We start from the raw sequence: 18,031 nt of genomic DNA, 5'->3' as shown, positions 1-18,031 counted from the left end.
CTTGGGGAAGTACTGTTTTACACTCTATGCGGAGCATGTTATCTACAGCTACACAAGCTACACACAAAATGTGTTACTTACAACTGCATCCATTTCACCTTCCAGAAACCCACCATGCACCACCGCACCCAACAGATCCCCCGCCGGAACTGGAGCAAAATCAGCCAAGACCAGCTGAACACCAGCCTCGCCTGAAAACCACCCACCGAACCCACCAATCCCGACCTTGCAGTCCGCAACCTCTGGCACTGGATCGACAACTTTGCCAACACCCTTGCCCCACTCAATAAACCTTCCAAGAGAGATGCCAACAAGAGAGCCAGCTGGTTCACCTCGGACCTTCAAGTCTCCAAGCAAACCTGTTGGAAACTGGAAAGAAAGTGGCTCCTTGAACAGACTCCAGACAAACAGGCCGCCATCCGCAATCACCATCACTTCATCAGATCTGCCACGAAAGCCTCCTTCAAAGACGGCCTGGACAACAACGCACACAACAGAAGGGAGCTCTTCAACATCGTGAATCAACTCCCCAACCCCAGCTTCAACACAAACAACATCCCACCTCCACAAGACCTGTGCAACTCCCTCGCCAGCTTCTTCCACCACAAGATCACAGACATCCATGGCAGCTTCAACAGCCAGACGACCCCGCCAATCACCGACTCCTCAGACTCTCCTCCCACTTTCAACTACGACCCCCTGCTCATCTGGACCAACGTGAACAAAGACGACACAATCAAAACCATGGGCTCCATCCACTCTGGATCTCCGTCAGACCCATGCCTGCACCACATCTTTAACAAAGCAAGCGCCACCATTACACCCCACATCTGCAAAGTCATCAACATCTCCTTCGAGACCGCAACCTATCCCGAGAGCTGGAAGCATGCTGAGATCAAACCCCTAATTAAGAAACCCAAGGCGGAACCGAGAGACCACAAGAACTTCCGCCCCATCTCCCTGCTCCCATTCCCCGCCAAGGTCATCGAGAAGATCGTCAACAGACAACTGACCCACTACCTCGAAGAAAACATCCTGGACCCATCCCAGTCAGGGTTCCGCAGCAACCACAGTACGGAAACCATCCTCATCACCCCCACCGACGACATCAGGGCCCTGCTTGACAACGGCGAAACATCCTACACACACGCCTTCACAACACAGGGATCCGGGACAAGGCTCTGAAGTGGACCACCTCTTTCCTCTCCCCTGCAGAACCCAGAGCGTCTGCCTCCCCCCATTGCGCTCCGAAGCCTCCAAGATCATCTGCGGGGTTCCCCAAGGTTCGTACCTTAGCCCTACACTTTTTAACATCTACATGTCCCCGCTCACCCACGTCGCCCAGCTGCACAACCTCAACATCATCTCCTACGCCGACACCCAACTGATCCTCTTCCTCACCAAGGACCCCCTCACTGCCAAATCCAGCCTACACGAAGGAATGAAGGCCGTCGCCGAATGGATGAGGAACAGCAAACTGAAGTTGAACTCAGATAAGACGGAGGTCCTCATCTTCGGCGCCAGCCCCTCAGCCTGGGATGACTCCTGGTGGGCGACCGCTCTGGGAGCAGCCAACACCCACCAACCACGCACACAACCTGGGCATCATCCTCGACTCAACACTCTCCTCGACCAAGCAAGTCAGCGCATCAACACCCTCCGCATGCTCCGCAAGATCTACAGATGGGTCCCCACAGATACAAGAAGAACAGTCACCCAAGCCCTCGTCAGCAGCAAACTGGACTACGGAAAAACCCTCTACGCAGGAGCCCCAGCCAAACTCCTCAAACAACTGCAACACATACAAAACGCTGCCGCACCCCTGATCCTCGATGCCCACGGCCACAGTCACATCACCCCCCTTCTGAGAGACCTACACTGGCTCCCCATCAACAAAAGGATAACCTTCAAGCTCCTCACCCACGCACACAAGGCGCTCCACAACACTGGCCCAGCCTACCTCAGACGAATCACCTTCTACACCCCGTCCCACCAACTCCGCTCAGCCAACCTCTCCCTCGCCGCCGTCCCCCGCATCCGAAGAGTGACGACCGGAGGCAGATCCTTCTCCTGCCTCGCCGACAAGACCCGGAACACCCTTCCCTTGCCTCTACGACCGACCAAAGACCTGCTGACTTTCAGGAAGCAGCTCTAAACCTGGATATTTGAGCAGTAGCAGCACCCTCACCCCCCCCCCTCGCCCCCGCACCCCCCAGCGCCTTGAGACCTTCACGGGTGGTAGTGCGCTCTACAAATACACTGATTGATTACCATGTAAGTATTTGTTCATTGTGTGAAGTGCTGTAGATTCACATGCACCCCACCCTCCTACCCAGAAGCTAGTGTTTGGGCAGATAGCTTTACAATTATTTTCCACATGTACGGTTAACTATTTTTTCTGTGCCCAATAATCCTTATTCACTCTCACTAGTTGAGTGAGAAACAATCAAAGAATGGAGTTTGTGATCATGTGCATCTAAGACTAGTGGAGTGGTCACCCAGACAACGTTAACATGAGACTTATTTGAAGAAAAACAAATTGCAACGTCAGAGCCAAACACTATATGGCAGGACTATGCAGATCATGTGAATCTACAGCACTACATGTAACAAACGGATGCTTACAGGGTAAGTAACATTATACGCCATTGAAGACATTGTGAAACTCTTCAATGATGCATTGGAAAGTGCACTTCAGTTTCTAGCCCAATGTTGCTCTCAAATAATATGGTGGAGCCATCAGGAGAAAACCTGGTTTCAACAACACCAAAAGGACAACACTGAAATCAATAAACAAAATGACAGACACTGGGGCAATCTGACAAGATAGCCTGTCAGAGGTATAATGTAATATACAAAAAAGACAGACAAAACAGAAAGAAACCAGGATGTTTCACAGAACTTATGAGAAATGAATTGGGACCGTTATATTAGGGGTGAAGAACACTGCAACCTCTTAATGAGATGATCCTTTCACAACTTGAGGTCACAAATAACTCACATGAATAGTCAAAGGGGGATAATTTGTGGAAGGGGGGAGGGGCAGGGGGTTGTTTTGGGAGGTGGGAGGTGACACCAGTGCTTTCTGAATAGATGCGATTCATCCCTCCACGAACATATTGGATCTGAAGGCAATCCGCCTTGTCTTGATACCTTTTGCTACTATTGACAAGATGAAGAGTAGCAGTGAAACATTTAGACAACACAATGACCCTCTTGTGAGAAACAAGGAGCCACCAACACCCTGCAGCTTTGCCAGCTAGCATTAGACATGTTTCGGCTTGTCTCATTATTGCAGGGATAGAAAAACTTTTCAGCTAGACAAAACTGTTTGACAAAAATGCTTGACCCCGCTAAGGTATCTGTTCTTGAGTTGAGCGTAGACAGTAGTGTCCAACATATGTGCAACGTCTTCATCAGGGAACTACTCCGTAGAGGTCAGTAACCTGGACTTTTATTCACATCCCGTAGACCAGTTTGTCCTATTTTCAAATGAGGTATGTTTTTGGTCTAGCAGTAGTCAGTTTACTGCTTCGAACAGGAGAAGCTTCTGGAACCAGATGCTTATTGCGCACAGGTGGCCTGGACGGGATCAGCTGTGAAAATATACCCTGGTTTGGGAGCTTTAAAAGGTGACCTTGGGTTTAGCGCTGCTAGTGGAGAGTTTCCCTAGAGTGGCCGGGGCTGCATGGAGTTGGGTAAATAGAAGAGAAATTCCAAGTCTTTGCTTCAGACACAGCACCCAAGACGGAGTCTGAGAAAAGGACTGAGGTTAACACCAAGGTGATGCCTGGTCCTGGCAGTGGGATTAACAGGTTGCATCATACAGAGAGAAAAGAAAGATGTTCTAATGAGCTTATATTCTCACCTTCCAGGTGTTACTCACTTCACTTGCAGAGTCCATGAAATAACCGCCAGAAGTGAGGATGCATGGGTGGGGACCATGCTGCTTTACTGGCCCACCCTTTTCTTGTAACTAGGTCTAGAGGCAAAATCCTGGACTCAGTTCCTAACTCTTGTTGAATTAAAAAAATCCACGGCAGAATCAGTGACCTGTGTGCAGAATGTAAACCAGGCAGTCGTTGAGGGACCCTGAGCTAATGCAGAATGTACCCAAAACAACAGAGGCTATGCATGTCAGCTGCTGCAAAGGTTTGCGAAAAGAAGCCAACGTTCATGGCTTAAAGCTCAGAAACTAAGGTGGAAGGAGACACACAGGGAGCACGGCTTCAGGAAAAAAATGACAACTGCAGATGACAGTAGTCAGGAAACTAAGTAAACTAAAGCATGAAGCATTAGAGGAGTTTAATGTAGAACAAAAATTTCAGAAAGTTCTTTACTCATGCATTACCCCTAAGACAAATGCAATGCAGTAGGACGGCATAGTCAGTCATGCTGACTATTACTAATGCAGTATAGTTATTGAGGAGTTCACATTGAATTGGAACTGTTTTATATGTTAGTAAAAATACTGCCAGTGTTTTCCCGGTGAAAAAGTCAACCAAATAGGTGATGCAGGTAAAACAGTTACACAAATACTCAATGATCTGAAACAAGGTGTTAAAAACAAATATTAACATTAAAGTACATTTACCAGGAGAGATGGGTCTGCTAGAACTTGGTGATGGTGTGTAAGGTATTGGACTGGATACAGTGCGAGGCCTCAATCCTTGTGCAGACATCTCATTGAAATATCTGAAGACAAGCAAATAATCATGTTTGATAGTGTACAAAATACAGATTCACATGTTGACGATATTAAGGTACAATGCACAAACATTTTTCAAATGTGAGTACTCAAACTGGTCATGAGATCAAGACCATTCGATGACTCACAGAAGCTGGCTGGAAATGTCCAAATTACATTTTTAATTTTGAAGGTCCATGTGGATGGAAAAGTAAATCTTTTACCGTATAGTGTGGCAGTGAATCAATTTCAAGCTTTTTAACAGTTGGTAACTGAGAAATACAAATGCTGAAGGTCTTGTTAAGTGAGCTTAAGAGACAACTGTACAGGGATTGCCAAAAGAGTGAAAGGGGAACAAGCTAGGGCCAAATATGAAATGACAAACCATAAATACATTGAGAATTAGGTTTCTACTTTTCAGCTTTAGACTCTTCTCTGCTGAAGTTGGGGTGGCTTTATTTGAAAATGATGCCCAGTTCCCAATATCAAGCTTACAAAATGTGGGAATATTTAAAGACACACAAAAAGAAACACTTCTAGTTGTCAAAACTCAAGGACTCCGGCATGTGCTGTTCTGTGCGGGGGAATATTGTATTCTATTTCAACCACATGAAAGAAATAGGTAATCTATCACAACACACACATCTATCCCAATTTCGATTACTTCTTTTTATGCAGGATATTGATCTTCCACATTTAATGACAATTCAATGGGACTACAAAGACCAGAACAATCAATCATAAGCATGTAATAGCATGGGACAGCACAGAGGGAAATGTATAACAGAGTGGTGGCTGGACTCCAAATAAGAGCTTTAAATTGTACAAGATTTGGGAGGATGCCACAACACTTCTTTCCAGTGGCATGGTTTGATCCAGTAATTTGAAAATTAGAATATGCAGTTATGCAAAAAGTGACTAATTAGGTGGTACCCACATCCAACCTTGTCAAGACATTTGGATACTGAATATTATAATTAAAGTGCAATGAACACAGGTGAGACAAACGAAATACCTTAAAAAAAAAAAAAATGTAATATAGAAAAATGTTTAAAAAAAAGAAAAAGAAACTTTAATGCTACTGACCAATTTGCGTGGTGACAGATGCAAGGGGAAGGTGGGAGCGCATGGACCTCAAAGGTTAAGCATTACTGATTACCTCTGGGGGGGAAAACTGTACGCCCCTGTCTGGAAACAATGGAACCACGAACTGTCTGGTTCAAACACAACTGCAAGCTACATGCCACCAAGTTGCCAACAGTAACTGGCACTTTTTGCTCTGTTATGTTGTGTTTTGTTTTTCCTTGCAAAATGAAAAGAAAACTGTAAAGAAATGGCTCCCTGTTGCAGTTACCCCCCACTTTTTGCCTGATACTGATGCTGACTTGACTGAGAAGTGTGCTGGGACCCTGCAAACCAGGCCCCAGCACCAGTGTTCTTTCACCTAAAATGTACTTTTGATTCCACAATTGGCACACCCTGGTATCCAGGTAAGTCCCTTGTAACTGGTACCCCTGGTACCAAGGGCCCTGGTGCCAGGGAAGGTCACTAAGGGCTGCAGCATATCTTATGCCACCCTGGGGACCCCTCACTCAGCACAGACACACTGCTTGCCAGCTTGTGTGTGCTGATGAGAACAAAACGAGTAAGTCGACATGGCACTCCCCTCAGGGTGCCATGCCAACCTCACACTGCCTATGCAGTATAGATAAGTCACCCCTCTAGTAGGCCTTACAGCCCTAAGGCAGGGTGCACTATACCATAGGTGAGGGCACCAGTGCATGAGCACTATGCCCCTACAGTGTCTAAGCAAAACCTTAGACATTGTAAGTGCAGGGTAGCCATAAGAGTATATGGTCTGGGAGTCTGTCAAAAACGAACTCCACAGCTCCATAATGGTTACACTGAAAACTGGGAAGTTTGGTATCAAACTTCTCAGAATAATAAACCCACACTGATGCCAGTGTTGGATTTATTAAAAAATGCACACAGAGGGCATCTTAGAGATGCCCCCTGTATTTTACCCAATTGTTCAGTGTAGGCTGACTGGTTCCAGCAGCCTGCCACAACCGAGACATGTTGCTGGCCCCATGGGGAGAGTGCCTTTGTCACTCTGAGGCCAGTAACAAAGCCTGCACTGGGTGGAGATGCTAACACCTCCCCCAGGCAGGAGCTGTAACACCGGGCGGTGAGCCTCAAAGGTTCACCCCTTTGTTCCAGCACCGCAGGACACTCCAGCTAGTGGAGTTGCCCGCCCCCTCCGGCCACGGCCCCCCCTTTTGGCGGCAAGGCCGGAGGAAATAATGACAATAACAAGGAGGAGTCACTGGCCAGTCAGGACAGCCCCTAAGGTGTCCTGAGCTGAAGTGACTAACTTTTAGAAATCCTCCATCTTGCAGATGGAGGATTCCCCAATAGGATTAGGGATGTGACCCCCTCCCCTTGGGAGGAGACACAAAGAGGGTGTACCCACCCTCAGGGCTAGTAGCCATTGGCTACTAACCCCCCAGACCTAAACATGCCCTTAAATTTAGTATTTAAGGGCTTCCCTGAACCTAAAGATTTAGATTCCTGAAACCTACAAGAAGACGACGACTGTTGAGCTGAAAAACCCCTGCAGAGGAAGAACAGAAGACACCAACTGCTTTGGCCCCAGTCCTACCGGCCTGTCTCCTGCCTTCCAAAGAACCCTGCTCCAGCGACGCTTTCCAAGGGACCAGCGACCTTTGAATCCTCTGAGGACTGCCCTGCTTCAAGAAAGACAAGAAACTCCCGAGGACAGCGGCACTGCTCCAAAAGAACTGCAACTTTGTTTCAAGGAGCAGACTTAAAGACTCCTGCAACTCCCCGCAAGAAGCGTGAGACTTGCAACACTGCACCTGGCGACCCCGACTCGACTGGTGGAGAACCAACACCTCAGGGAGGACCCTCCGGCGACTCCGAGACCGTGAGTAACCAAAGTTGTCCCCCCTGAACCCCACAGCGACGCCTGCAGAGGGAATCCCGAGGCTCCCCCTGACCGCGACTGCCTGAACTCCATTTCCCGACGGCTGGAAAAGACCCTGCACCCGCAGCCCCCAGCACCTAAAGGAACGGAACTCCTGTGCAGGAGTGACCCCCAGGAGGCCCTCTCCCTTGCCCAGGTGGTGGCTACCCCGAGGAGCCCCCCCCTTGCCTGCCTGCACCGCTGAAGAGATCCCTTGGTCTCTCATTGAAAACCATTGAAAACCCGACGCATGTTTGCACACTGCACCCGGCCGCCCCCGCGCTGCTGAGGGTGTACTTTTTGTGCTGACTTGTGTCCCCCCCGGTGCCCTACAAAACCCCCCTGGTCTGCCCTCCGAAGACGCGGGTACTTACCTGCTGGCAGACCGGAACCGGGGCACCCCCTTCTCTCCATTGAAGCCTATGTGTTTTGGGCACCTCTTTGACCTCTGCACCTGACCGGCCCTGAGCTGCTGGTGTGGTGACTTTGGGGTTGCTCTGAACCCCCAACGGTGGGCTACCTTGGACCCAAACCTGAGACTTGTAAGTGATTTACTTACCTGACAAAACTAACAATACTTTACCTCCCCCAGGAACTGTGAAAATTGCACTGTGTCCACTTTTAAAACAGCTTATTGTGTTTTATGTAAAAAGTATACATGCTAATGTAATGATTCAAAGTTCCTAAAGTACTTACCTGCAATACCTTTCAAATGAGATATTACATGTAGAAATTGAACCTGTGGTTCTTAAAATAAACTAAGAAAAGATATTTTTCTATAACAAAACCTATTGGCTGGATTTGTCTCTGAGTGTGTTCCTCATTTATTGCCTGTGTGTATGTACAACAAATGCTTAACACTACTCCTTTGATAAGCCTACTGCTCTACCACACTACCACAAAATAGAGCATTAGTATTATCTCTTTTTGCCACTATCTTACCTCTAAGGGGAACCCTTGGACTCTGTGCATACTATTCCTTACTTTGAAATAGTGCATACAGAGCCAACTTCCTACAAAAAAAAAAAAAAAAAAAAAAAAGAACATTTAATGAGTTGAAAAGAATCACTAAAGGATTTGGTCTAGAATGGACTTTAAAAGAATTTTCAAACTATAACAATCTGGCAAGTTTTGAATTTTTTCTTATACTTCAACTGTGGAAAAGGAAGATACGAAGAGATGAATGAAGGGGTACTAGCAGTGGTAGCGGCAGGGGAAGTGGAGTGATAAACGCACTGCAATTTAGTAGGTTAAGTAGTGTGCTCTAGGGACTTGAGAAATATACATTTGATCACAGGAATACTTATTTTCTTTTAATGTCCAAAAGCCTCTCTCAAGACAAATCTGTATTCGGTTACTGGTCACATTTATAATTTAATAATTTAGCCAAAATGTGCCTTAAAATCAAATATGAAGTTACAGAACTAAGTTAACAATATCTACTTTACAATTCTAGAGCATCAGATAGGATTTCTTTACTATGTCTTCCTAATCCACAGCATGGGAAATGATGCAAATTAAAAGGTTTGCATGTAAAATATTGAAGTTCACAATATAACTACAAATTAAGTGAAGTGGCTCTTCTTGGCATAAATGACCTGCACCTAACTGTGATTTCTCAATACTGCCATTACTTTTATATCCTTGACACTTAACTGACCAGTAATGACCAGGCTAGAAATAAAGGCAAATGGGAAACCTCTGAGATAAAAGCATGTTGTAAATCCTACAATTTAAAAATATTTTATTAAAGTACTATGGGTATGAAAAAAAGTCATTTCTTCAGACTTTCATTTACACCTTGGAGATAGTCATTAACACCTCAGACGAATTGAGAAAGTCTAAACGCATACCTTTCATCATCCATTTCTAAGCTTGATTCACTTTCAGACAATTGCCTGCATAGAGCTTCTCTTCGCTCCATTTCCCTCTGTAATTTTCTTTGGAGTCTTATATTTTCTTCTCTCATGTGACGTTCTTCCTCTAAATATTGAGCCATTTTTTCAGTGTCTGCAAATAAAAGTGGGAATAGGAGAAGCCTAAGTAAAAAACAAAGTACCTGTGGTCTCTACAAAGCATCAACAACTGAATCTTAAAACACTGATGATCACCACATAAATCTATATGTAATACTCGCTCACCTTTCAAGCATCAGACATTAAGGGTATGCAGCCTTTACCATGCAGAGAAGCAGTTTTCTGCGTACTTTACCAAGCAGATGAGAGAGAGAAAAAATATATATATATATATATATATATATATATATATACACACACACACATATATATACACCAATGAATGCACTTTTCTATAAACTGCTGGAGGTAGAAGGAGTGTATTTTGGATGGATATATATATATATATATATATATAATCATAGAAAGAGGGACCGGGAGTTTTTTATGGTCCAGTGTACAATCTCCCTAACGAAGTAATAAATAAAGTAGTACACTGTTCCAAATTAAAGTAGGAAGGACTATTAGTCAGGAGCGAGACCCCTCAAGCATCACATTGGATGTCTGGTTTCATCATTGGGAACACTCCTCGTTAGGCCGGTATTGCAATGCCTAACGGGCTCCCAAACGGGAGCTCTTAACCGTATTGCGGGTGTATGATGAGTAGTTGATTTCAAATTCTCATGCAATAATGGAGAGACAAAAGTAAAATTGGTTATCCATCCTAGAACAATGATCATGTATTTTAATCAGAAAAAATTAGATGGAGACCAAAATTAAAAACCAGGGGAGAGACAATATGTGAGTGTGATGTTCACGTGCTCTCAACAATTAAAGTAAGGGGAACAAACCTATTGTGGTTCCTCTTAGCACTGGGTCTACATGTTTCGCGTCCATTGGCCCACTCGGGTCCATTGACGCTTCATCAGGACCGAAAAAATAAAGACTTCTCCAAAGGAAAAATAACAAAAATATATATACGTCCTAATTGGGACAGATAAATAAAGCAGTCACTTACTTCAAGGTTTGCTATGTCAAAAATAGGTCGCCCTACAAGAATAATAATAACATTATAAAAATTCGTACAGAATTATATGTAATACACACAACATTGTGAACGATGTGATTACATGCACCATTCGTGTGAGAAGTGAAAAGAATATTTATGATGAGCTTACCATCCCCGATTTTAGGATAAAGCTCCTAGAGATCGCTAGTCAGTAGCTGGAACTAACAATCTAAGTGTAGGTAGTCATAAAAACAAAAATTATGTTGTCAGAGTTAAAAAAAAAAAAAAAAACATATCTCACAACAGAAATCAACAGTGGACATCCACAATCTCTTTTATAATGAATGTATTGTAATATTGGAATTATATGCGTGAAGAAACCCAATTATATAATGTCGCATTAAGTATATTGCGAGATCCCTATCGTATCATAAGGGAAGTTTTTTGGGTTAAAAGGAGCTATATATTTAAAGCCTGTTTAGACAAAGTCAATCCTATGTCAGTAATCCCTCATTAGCGGTTGCTCGGCGCCGGTCAAGAAACCAAGTTTATAATGAAAGCATTTTGTTAGAAATGCACGGAGCCGCTAGATCAATTATGTAATCCACATCGTAACATCATAGGAAAAAGCACTTACGATTCGATGTTAGCTCGTAGGTTATTGCACCTACCCAACCGACAGCGTCCCAGCAACTGGGTGCCGCGTTTGGACGCGTCAGTTATACGCGCGTATAGTGCTGCCATAAAAACTGAAGAAGGACTAAACGATATCTATCCTGTAGATATCGAAAACGGACTGTAACCCTCCCGTCCGGATGAAAACCCGACTCTTTTGTTTGTAGTCTTTAAGGTGTACACTATGGTGATAGTCTGTTACTTGTCATTCAAAAAAGTTGATGTAGATAAACAGAATAAATATTGTCATGAAACACCACTGGATGTCCAGGCTTAAAAAATCTGAAATTGTTGATGTGGTTAGACAACCAAATTAGATAAATCACCACTAGTAATCCCGGCAAAAATTAACTGGAATTCTTATTAAAAAATTATTTTAAATTTTATTTTTGGACCAGTCAAGGAACTACGGATGATTGAAGGAAACCAATTGGTTATGATGAAAGTGCAGTCCAGGGAATTTCGTCGTTCAATCCCCGGACTGATGTCCCTAGTTTAAAGATCCAACGTTGTTCCAATCTAAACAGAAATTTGGAATCGTTAGGTCTAACTATTGGAGCTTCCAGTACCACCCACCACAAGTCATCTGGATTATGTGGGGTTTCTATGAAATGCGTAGATAATTTAGTGGTTAATCTGCGACATCTGATGTTGCTTCTGTGTTCATTAATGCGTTCTTTGACAGGTCGTGTTGTCATCCCGATATAGCGAAGGCTACAAGGACATGTGATCATGTATATACAATTCTTGGAATTGCAGTTTGTATGTTTTTTCAAATGCCACTTTCCAATTGGCTCAAGATCTAATGTCTGAGTCCGTCTAGTTAATACACATACATTACAATGCCCACAAGGGTAATGTCCTTCAATTGGAGGAAGGTCCCACAATGTTTTTTGTGTTGGATTATCATGTAAATGATGTGGACGTGTGTGTACCACCATGTCTTTGATGTTAGAAGTCCGTTTGAAGGCAAATAATGGTTTTGATATAGATAATCCTCCACTTTCCAAAATCGACCATCTTTTAATAATTAATTTTTTTATATCGTTGGATAATGGAGTGAAAGTGGAGACACAGGTGATCCGTGTCTGGGGGGGGTCTTTTCTTTTGGTGCTAAGAGCCATTCTCTCTGGTTGTTTTTGGCTCTTTTCCGTGCCAAATTCACAATCTTTGGTGGGTAGTGTCGCTCACAGAGTTTAGCTTGTAGGGTCTCCGCATGTTGGTTAAAGTCATGTAGAGAACTACAATTCCTTCTTAGACGTAAAAACGGACCTACTGGTAAGTTATCTCTGAGTGCTTTTGGATGGTGGCTTTCATACAGCAACAAGCTATTCCGATCTGTAGGCTTGTGGTATGTACTAGTGGATAAAAAGCCATTCTCATTGACTGAAATCATCAAATCCAAAAACGGTAGATGGGTTGATGATACTGTAGCTGTGAATTTCAAAAAGGGATCAAGTGAGTTGACCCAAGTGGTGAAATCATCAGCTGCAGATAGAGGTCCTTTCCATATAATCAAAATATCGTCGATGTACCGTTTCCATAACTGTATGTCATTAAAAAACGGGTTGGATGATGCCAAAATATATTTCTTTTCAAAGTCGAACATGTATAAACACGCTAGACTGGGAGCAAATGTACTACCCATTGATGTTCCTTGTATTTGATGGAAAAACTGTTCTTCAAACTCAAAGTAATTCTCTGTCAAGGCCAGTGTCGCACATTGCATAATAAAGGATATAGGTGTGGATGTGGGTGGGGAATCATTCAAGAGAGCAGATTCCACCACCTGTAAAGTAGCCTCTTGAGGGATATTTGTATATAGGGCTTCCACATCCAAGGTGATCATACCTTGTATATTTCCAGACTGATTTATAGCGTCAATCAAATTCAGGACATCTTTTGTATCCTGTAGATAGGTGGAAGAATTTTTTACCAAAGGCTGTAGAAAATGATCGCAAAAAATGGATAGGGGTTCAAGAACCGAACCTATACCTGACACTATTGGTCGTCCTGGAGGGGGATGAACACCCTTATGAATTTTTGGCAAGCAATAAAAATAAGGGGTTCTGGGGTTCTTGGTATCAAGAAATTCAGCTTCCTTAAAGGAAATCCATGAATTACTCTTAGCTTCCTCCAGGAGGCACCTAATTTGTGTTTGTAGTCTGCTGGTGGGGTCCCCAGTGATCCTAGTATAATGAGTAGTATCACTAAGAAGACGGTAACATTCGCGTCTATAATCAGCAGTATCCATAATCACAATCGCACCCCCTTTATCAGCTTGTTTTATCACGATGTCAGGGTCCGATGCTAAATGTTGTAGAGCTTGTTTTTCTCTTTTAGGAATATTAACAAAAGGTTGTTTTGGACGTAAATGAGACAAATCAGTTAAGACAGCTTTTTCAAATGTCAGTACTTCACTCGGCATCATAACTGATGACGGTACAAAAGTAGAAGGTCTTTTTAGACCTGAGTCAGATAAGGATGTTTCAGCTGGTTTATCTTTAAAAAGTACATGGAGACGGATCTTCCGGAAAAACTGTGCCAGTTGTGTGTGCAGGCGGAAGAAATCCTCATTGGGAGTTGGTACAAAACCAAGACCCCTGTTTAGGACGTTGGATTCATCTACTGAGAGTTCCTTATTAGACAGATTGACAACTAAGTTCTCTGTATGGGATTCTTGGTTTGGCTCCTCGTCACCATTTGTGGTTCGGCTGTGGACCACTGTACTTGTCTGCCTCTTCTTCTGCCTCTTCCTCTGCCCCGGCCTCGGCCTAAAAAAAGGACCAAAAGGCATCACAGGGCGAGGCTGAAAAAACGGATAAGGGGGTTGCCAAGGCATGGGATGATTTATAGGGTAGGGTGGATAATTATAAAAAGGCTGTGGTATGTTCTCATCGGTACTCCAGCCATCTGATGATGAGCCACTGCTGAATTTTCATGGTTTCTTAAAAGAAAAAGAGGAATCATCAGAGGATCGGGACTGAGTATCAAGTTCTTAGTCTTCCTTAATATAAGGATATACTTTTTCCCTGCTGAACTTTGTTATATCCTTCTGAAGTTTGGATATCTTCTGCTGAGTTAGGAATTCTTTTGTTGTATTCAACTCAGCAGTTATTTCAGCAAGGCGGCTTTTGAATGTCGTCAAGGTAACCGTAGTTTTTAAAGTATTTTCAATTATGTTGATTTGAACTGTTATTGAGTCTGCAATACGTTTGGAAGTATTGATGATAAGTACCAGCCAGTCTCTGGTACACTTCCAAGCGATCTGAGCCCAATCTTTTCGGAAGGCCAGATCTTGTAGAAAAATCCTGGGTATGTTGGAAACTAATAACCCATTAGGAGCTATATTGGCACGTAGATACTCAGTCATGATGGTTCCATGCATCACTGTTTTTATAAGTTCTTTTTTCAAGGAGGATAGTTTGTTCCAATCCTCCTTTAGACTACCGGAAGCAGCTGCTCCATCATTTTCGAGGATGGACGGTGCCTGCAATATAGCTGACACCATATCATCATCATAACTCAAACCCTGGAAGTCTTCCATGATAGGGAAACAATACCAGGCTGAGATACAAAACAAAATCTAATTCCTGTTTAGGAACTATTTGAAGGGTCCCACAGCAAAGCTGCTGTACATTACCGATAATCATAGAAAGAGGGACCGGGAGTTTTTTATGGTCCAGTGTACAATCTCCCTAACGAAGTAATAAATAAAGTAGTACACTGTTCCAAATTAAAGTAGGATAAAGCTCCTAGAGATCGCTAGTCAGTAGCTGGAACTAACAATCTAAGTGTAGGTAGTCATAAAAACAAAAATTATGTTGTCGGAGTTAAAAAAAAAAAAAAAAAAAAACATCTCACAACAGAAATCAACAGTGGACATCCACAATCTCTTTTATAATGAATGTATTGTAAACAACATACCCAGGATTTTTCTACAAGATCTGGCCTTCCGAAAAGATTGGGCTCAGATCGCTTGGAAGTGTACCAGAGACTGGCTGGTACTTATCATCAATACTTCCAAACGTATTGCAGACTCAATAACAGTTCAAATCAACATAATTGAAAATACTTTAAAAACTACGGTTACCTTGACGACATTCAAAAGCCGCCTTGCTGAAATAACTGCTGAGTTGAATACAACAAAAGAATTCCTAACTCAGCAAAAGATATCCAAACTTCAGAAGGATATAACAAAGTTCAGCAGGGAAAAAGTATATCCTTATATTAAGGAAGACTACGAACTTGATACTCAGTCCCGATCCTCTGATGATTCCTCTTTTTCTTTTAAGAAACCACGAAAATTCAGCAGTGGCTCATCATCAGATGGCTGGAGTACCGATGAGAACATACCACAGCCTTTTTATAATTATCCACCCTACCCTATAAATCATCCCATGCCTTGGCAACCCCCTTATCCGTTTTTTCAGCCTCGCCCTGTGATGCCTTTTGGTCCTTTTTTAGGCCGAGGCCGGGGCAGAGGAAGAGGCAGAAGAAGAGGAAGGGGCAGACAAGTACAGTGGTCCACAGCCGAACCACAAATGGTGACGAGGAGCCAAACCAAGAATCCCATACAGAGAACTTAGTTGTCAATCTGTCTAATAAGGAACTCTCAGTAGATGAATCCAACGTCCTAAACAGGGGTCTTGGTTTTGTACCAACTCCCAATGAGGATTTCTTCCGCCTGCACACAGAACTGGCACAGTTTTTCCGGAAGATCCGTCTCCATGTACTTTTTAAAGATAAACCAGCTAAAACATCCTTATCTGACTCAGGTCTAAAAAGACCTTCTACTTTTGTACCGTCATCAGTTATGATGCCGAGTGAAGTACTGACATTTGAAAAAGCTGTCTTAACTGATTTGTCTCATTTACGTCCAAAACAACCTTTTGTTAATATTCCTAAAAGAGAAAAACAAGCTCTACAACATTTAGCATCGGACCCTGACATCGTGATAAAACAAGCTGATAAAGGGGGTGCGATTGTGATTATGGATACTGCTGATTATAGACGCGAATGTTACCGTCTTCTTAGTGATACTACTCATTATACTAGGATCACTGGGGACCCCACCAGCAGACTACAAACACAAATTAGGTGCCTCCTGGAGGAAGCTAAGAGTAATTCATGGATTTCCTTTAAGGAAGCTGAATTTCTTGATACCAAGAACCCCAGAACCCCTTATTTTTATTGCTTGCCAAAAATTCATAAGGGTGTTCATCCCCCTCCAGGACGACCAATAGTGTCAGGTATAGGTTCGGTTCTTGAACCCCTATCCATTTTTTGCGATCATTTTCTACAGCCTTTGGTAAAAAATTCTTCCACCTATCTACAGGATACAAAAGATGTCCTGAATTTGATTGACGCTATAAATCAGTCTGGAAATATACAAGGTATGATCACCTTGGATGTGGAAGCCCTATATACAAATATCCCTCAAGAGGCTACTTTACAGGTGGTGGAATCTGCTCTCTTGAATGATTCCCCACCCACATCCACACCTATATCCTTTATTATGCAATGTGCGACACTGGCCTTGACAGAGAATTACTTTGAGTTTGAAGAACAGTTTTTCCATCAAATACAAGGAACATCAATGGGTAGTACATTTGCTCCCAGTCTAGCGTGTTTATACATGTTCGACTTTGAAAAGAAATATATTTTGGCATCATCCAACCCGTTTTTTAATGACATACAGTTATGGAAACGGTACATCGACGATATTTTGATTATATGGAAAGGACCTCTATCTGCAGCTGATGATTTCACCACTTGGGTCAACTCACTTGATCCCTTTTTGAAATTCACGGCTACAGTATCATCAACCCATCTACCGTTTTTAGATTTGATGATTTCAGTCAATGAGAATGGCTTTTTATCCACTAGTACATACCACAAGCCTACAGATCGGAATAGCTTGTTGCTGTATGAAAGCCACCATCCAAAAGCACTCAGAGATAACTTACCAGTAGGTCAGTTTTTACGTCTAAGAAGGAATTGTAGTTCTCTACATGACTTTAACCAACATGCGGAGACCCTACAAGCTAAACTCTGTGAGCGACACTACCCACCAAAGATTGTGAATTTGGCACGGAAAAGAGCCAAAAACAACCAGAGAGAATGGCTCTTAGCACCAAAAGAAAAGACCCCCCAGACACGGATCACCTGTGTCTCCACTTTCACTCCATTATCCAACGATATAAAAAAATTCATTAATAAAAGATGGTCGATTTTGGAAAGTGGAGGATTATCTATATCAAAACCATTATTTGCCTTCAAACGGACTTCTAACATCAAAGACATGGTGGTACACACACGTCCACATCATTTACATGATAATCCAACACAAAAAACATTGTGGGACCTTCCTCCAATTGAAGGACATTACCCTTGTGGGCATTGTAATGTATGTGTATTAACTAGACGGACTCAGACATTAGATCTTGAGCCAATTGGAAAGTGGCATTTGAAAAAACATACAAACTGCAATTCCAAGAATTGTATATACATGATCACATGTCCTTGTAGCCTTCGCTATATCGGGATGACAACACGACCTGTCAAAGAACGCATTAATGAACACAGAAGCAACATCAGATGTCGCAGATTAACCACTAAATTATCTACGCATTTCATAGAAACCCCACATAATCCAGATGACTTGTGGTGGGTGGTACTGGAAGCTCCCATAGTTAGACCTAACGATTCCAAATTTC

General features: G+C 43.1%; 1 protein-coding gene across 2 annotated transcripts in view; it reads right to left on the bottom strand.

Annotated features, from left to right (window-relative positions):
- CCDC6 (coiled-coil domain containing 6) overlaps positions 1-18,031 on the bottom strand; it is a 350,130-nt gene that overhangs the window by 150,914 nt on the left and 181,185 nt on the right. For both annotated transcript variants that reach the window (XM_069240962.1, XM_069240961.1), the window contains 2 exons: positions 9,527-9,683; positions 4,595-4,695 (listed from right to left, as the gene is read on the bottom strand). In XM_069240962.1, the coding sequence (XP_069097063.1) occupies positions 4,595-4,695; positions 9,527-9,683 (258 nt within the window). The remainder of the gene's footprint in view (positions 1-4,594; positions 4,696-9,526; positions 9,684-18,031) is intronic.

The sequence above is a fragment of the Pleurodeles waltl genome, chromosome 6 (genome assembly GCF_031143425.1).
Source record: "Pleurodeles waltl isolate 20211129_DDA chromosome 6, aPleWal1.hap1.20221129, whole genome shotgun sequence".
Lineage (NCBI taxonomy): Eukaryota > Metazoa > Chordata > Amphibia > Caudata > Salamandridae > Pleurodeles > Pleurodeles waltl.
Note: the sequence above shows the minus strand (reverse complement) of the source record. Positions and strands in the feature narration are given on the sequence as shown.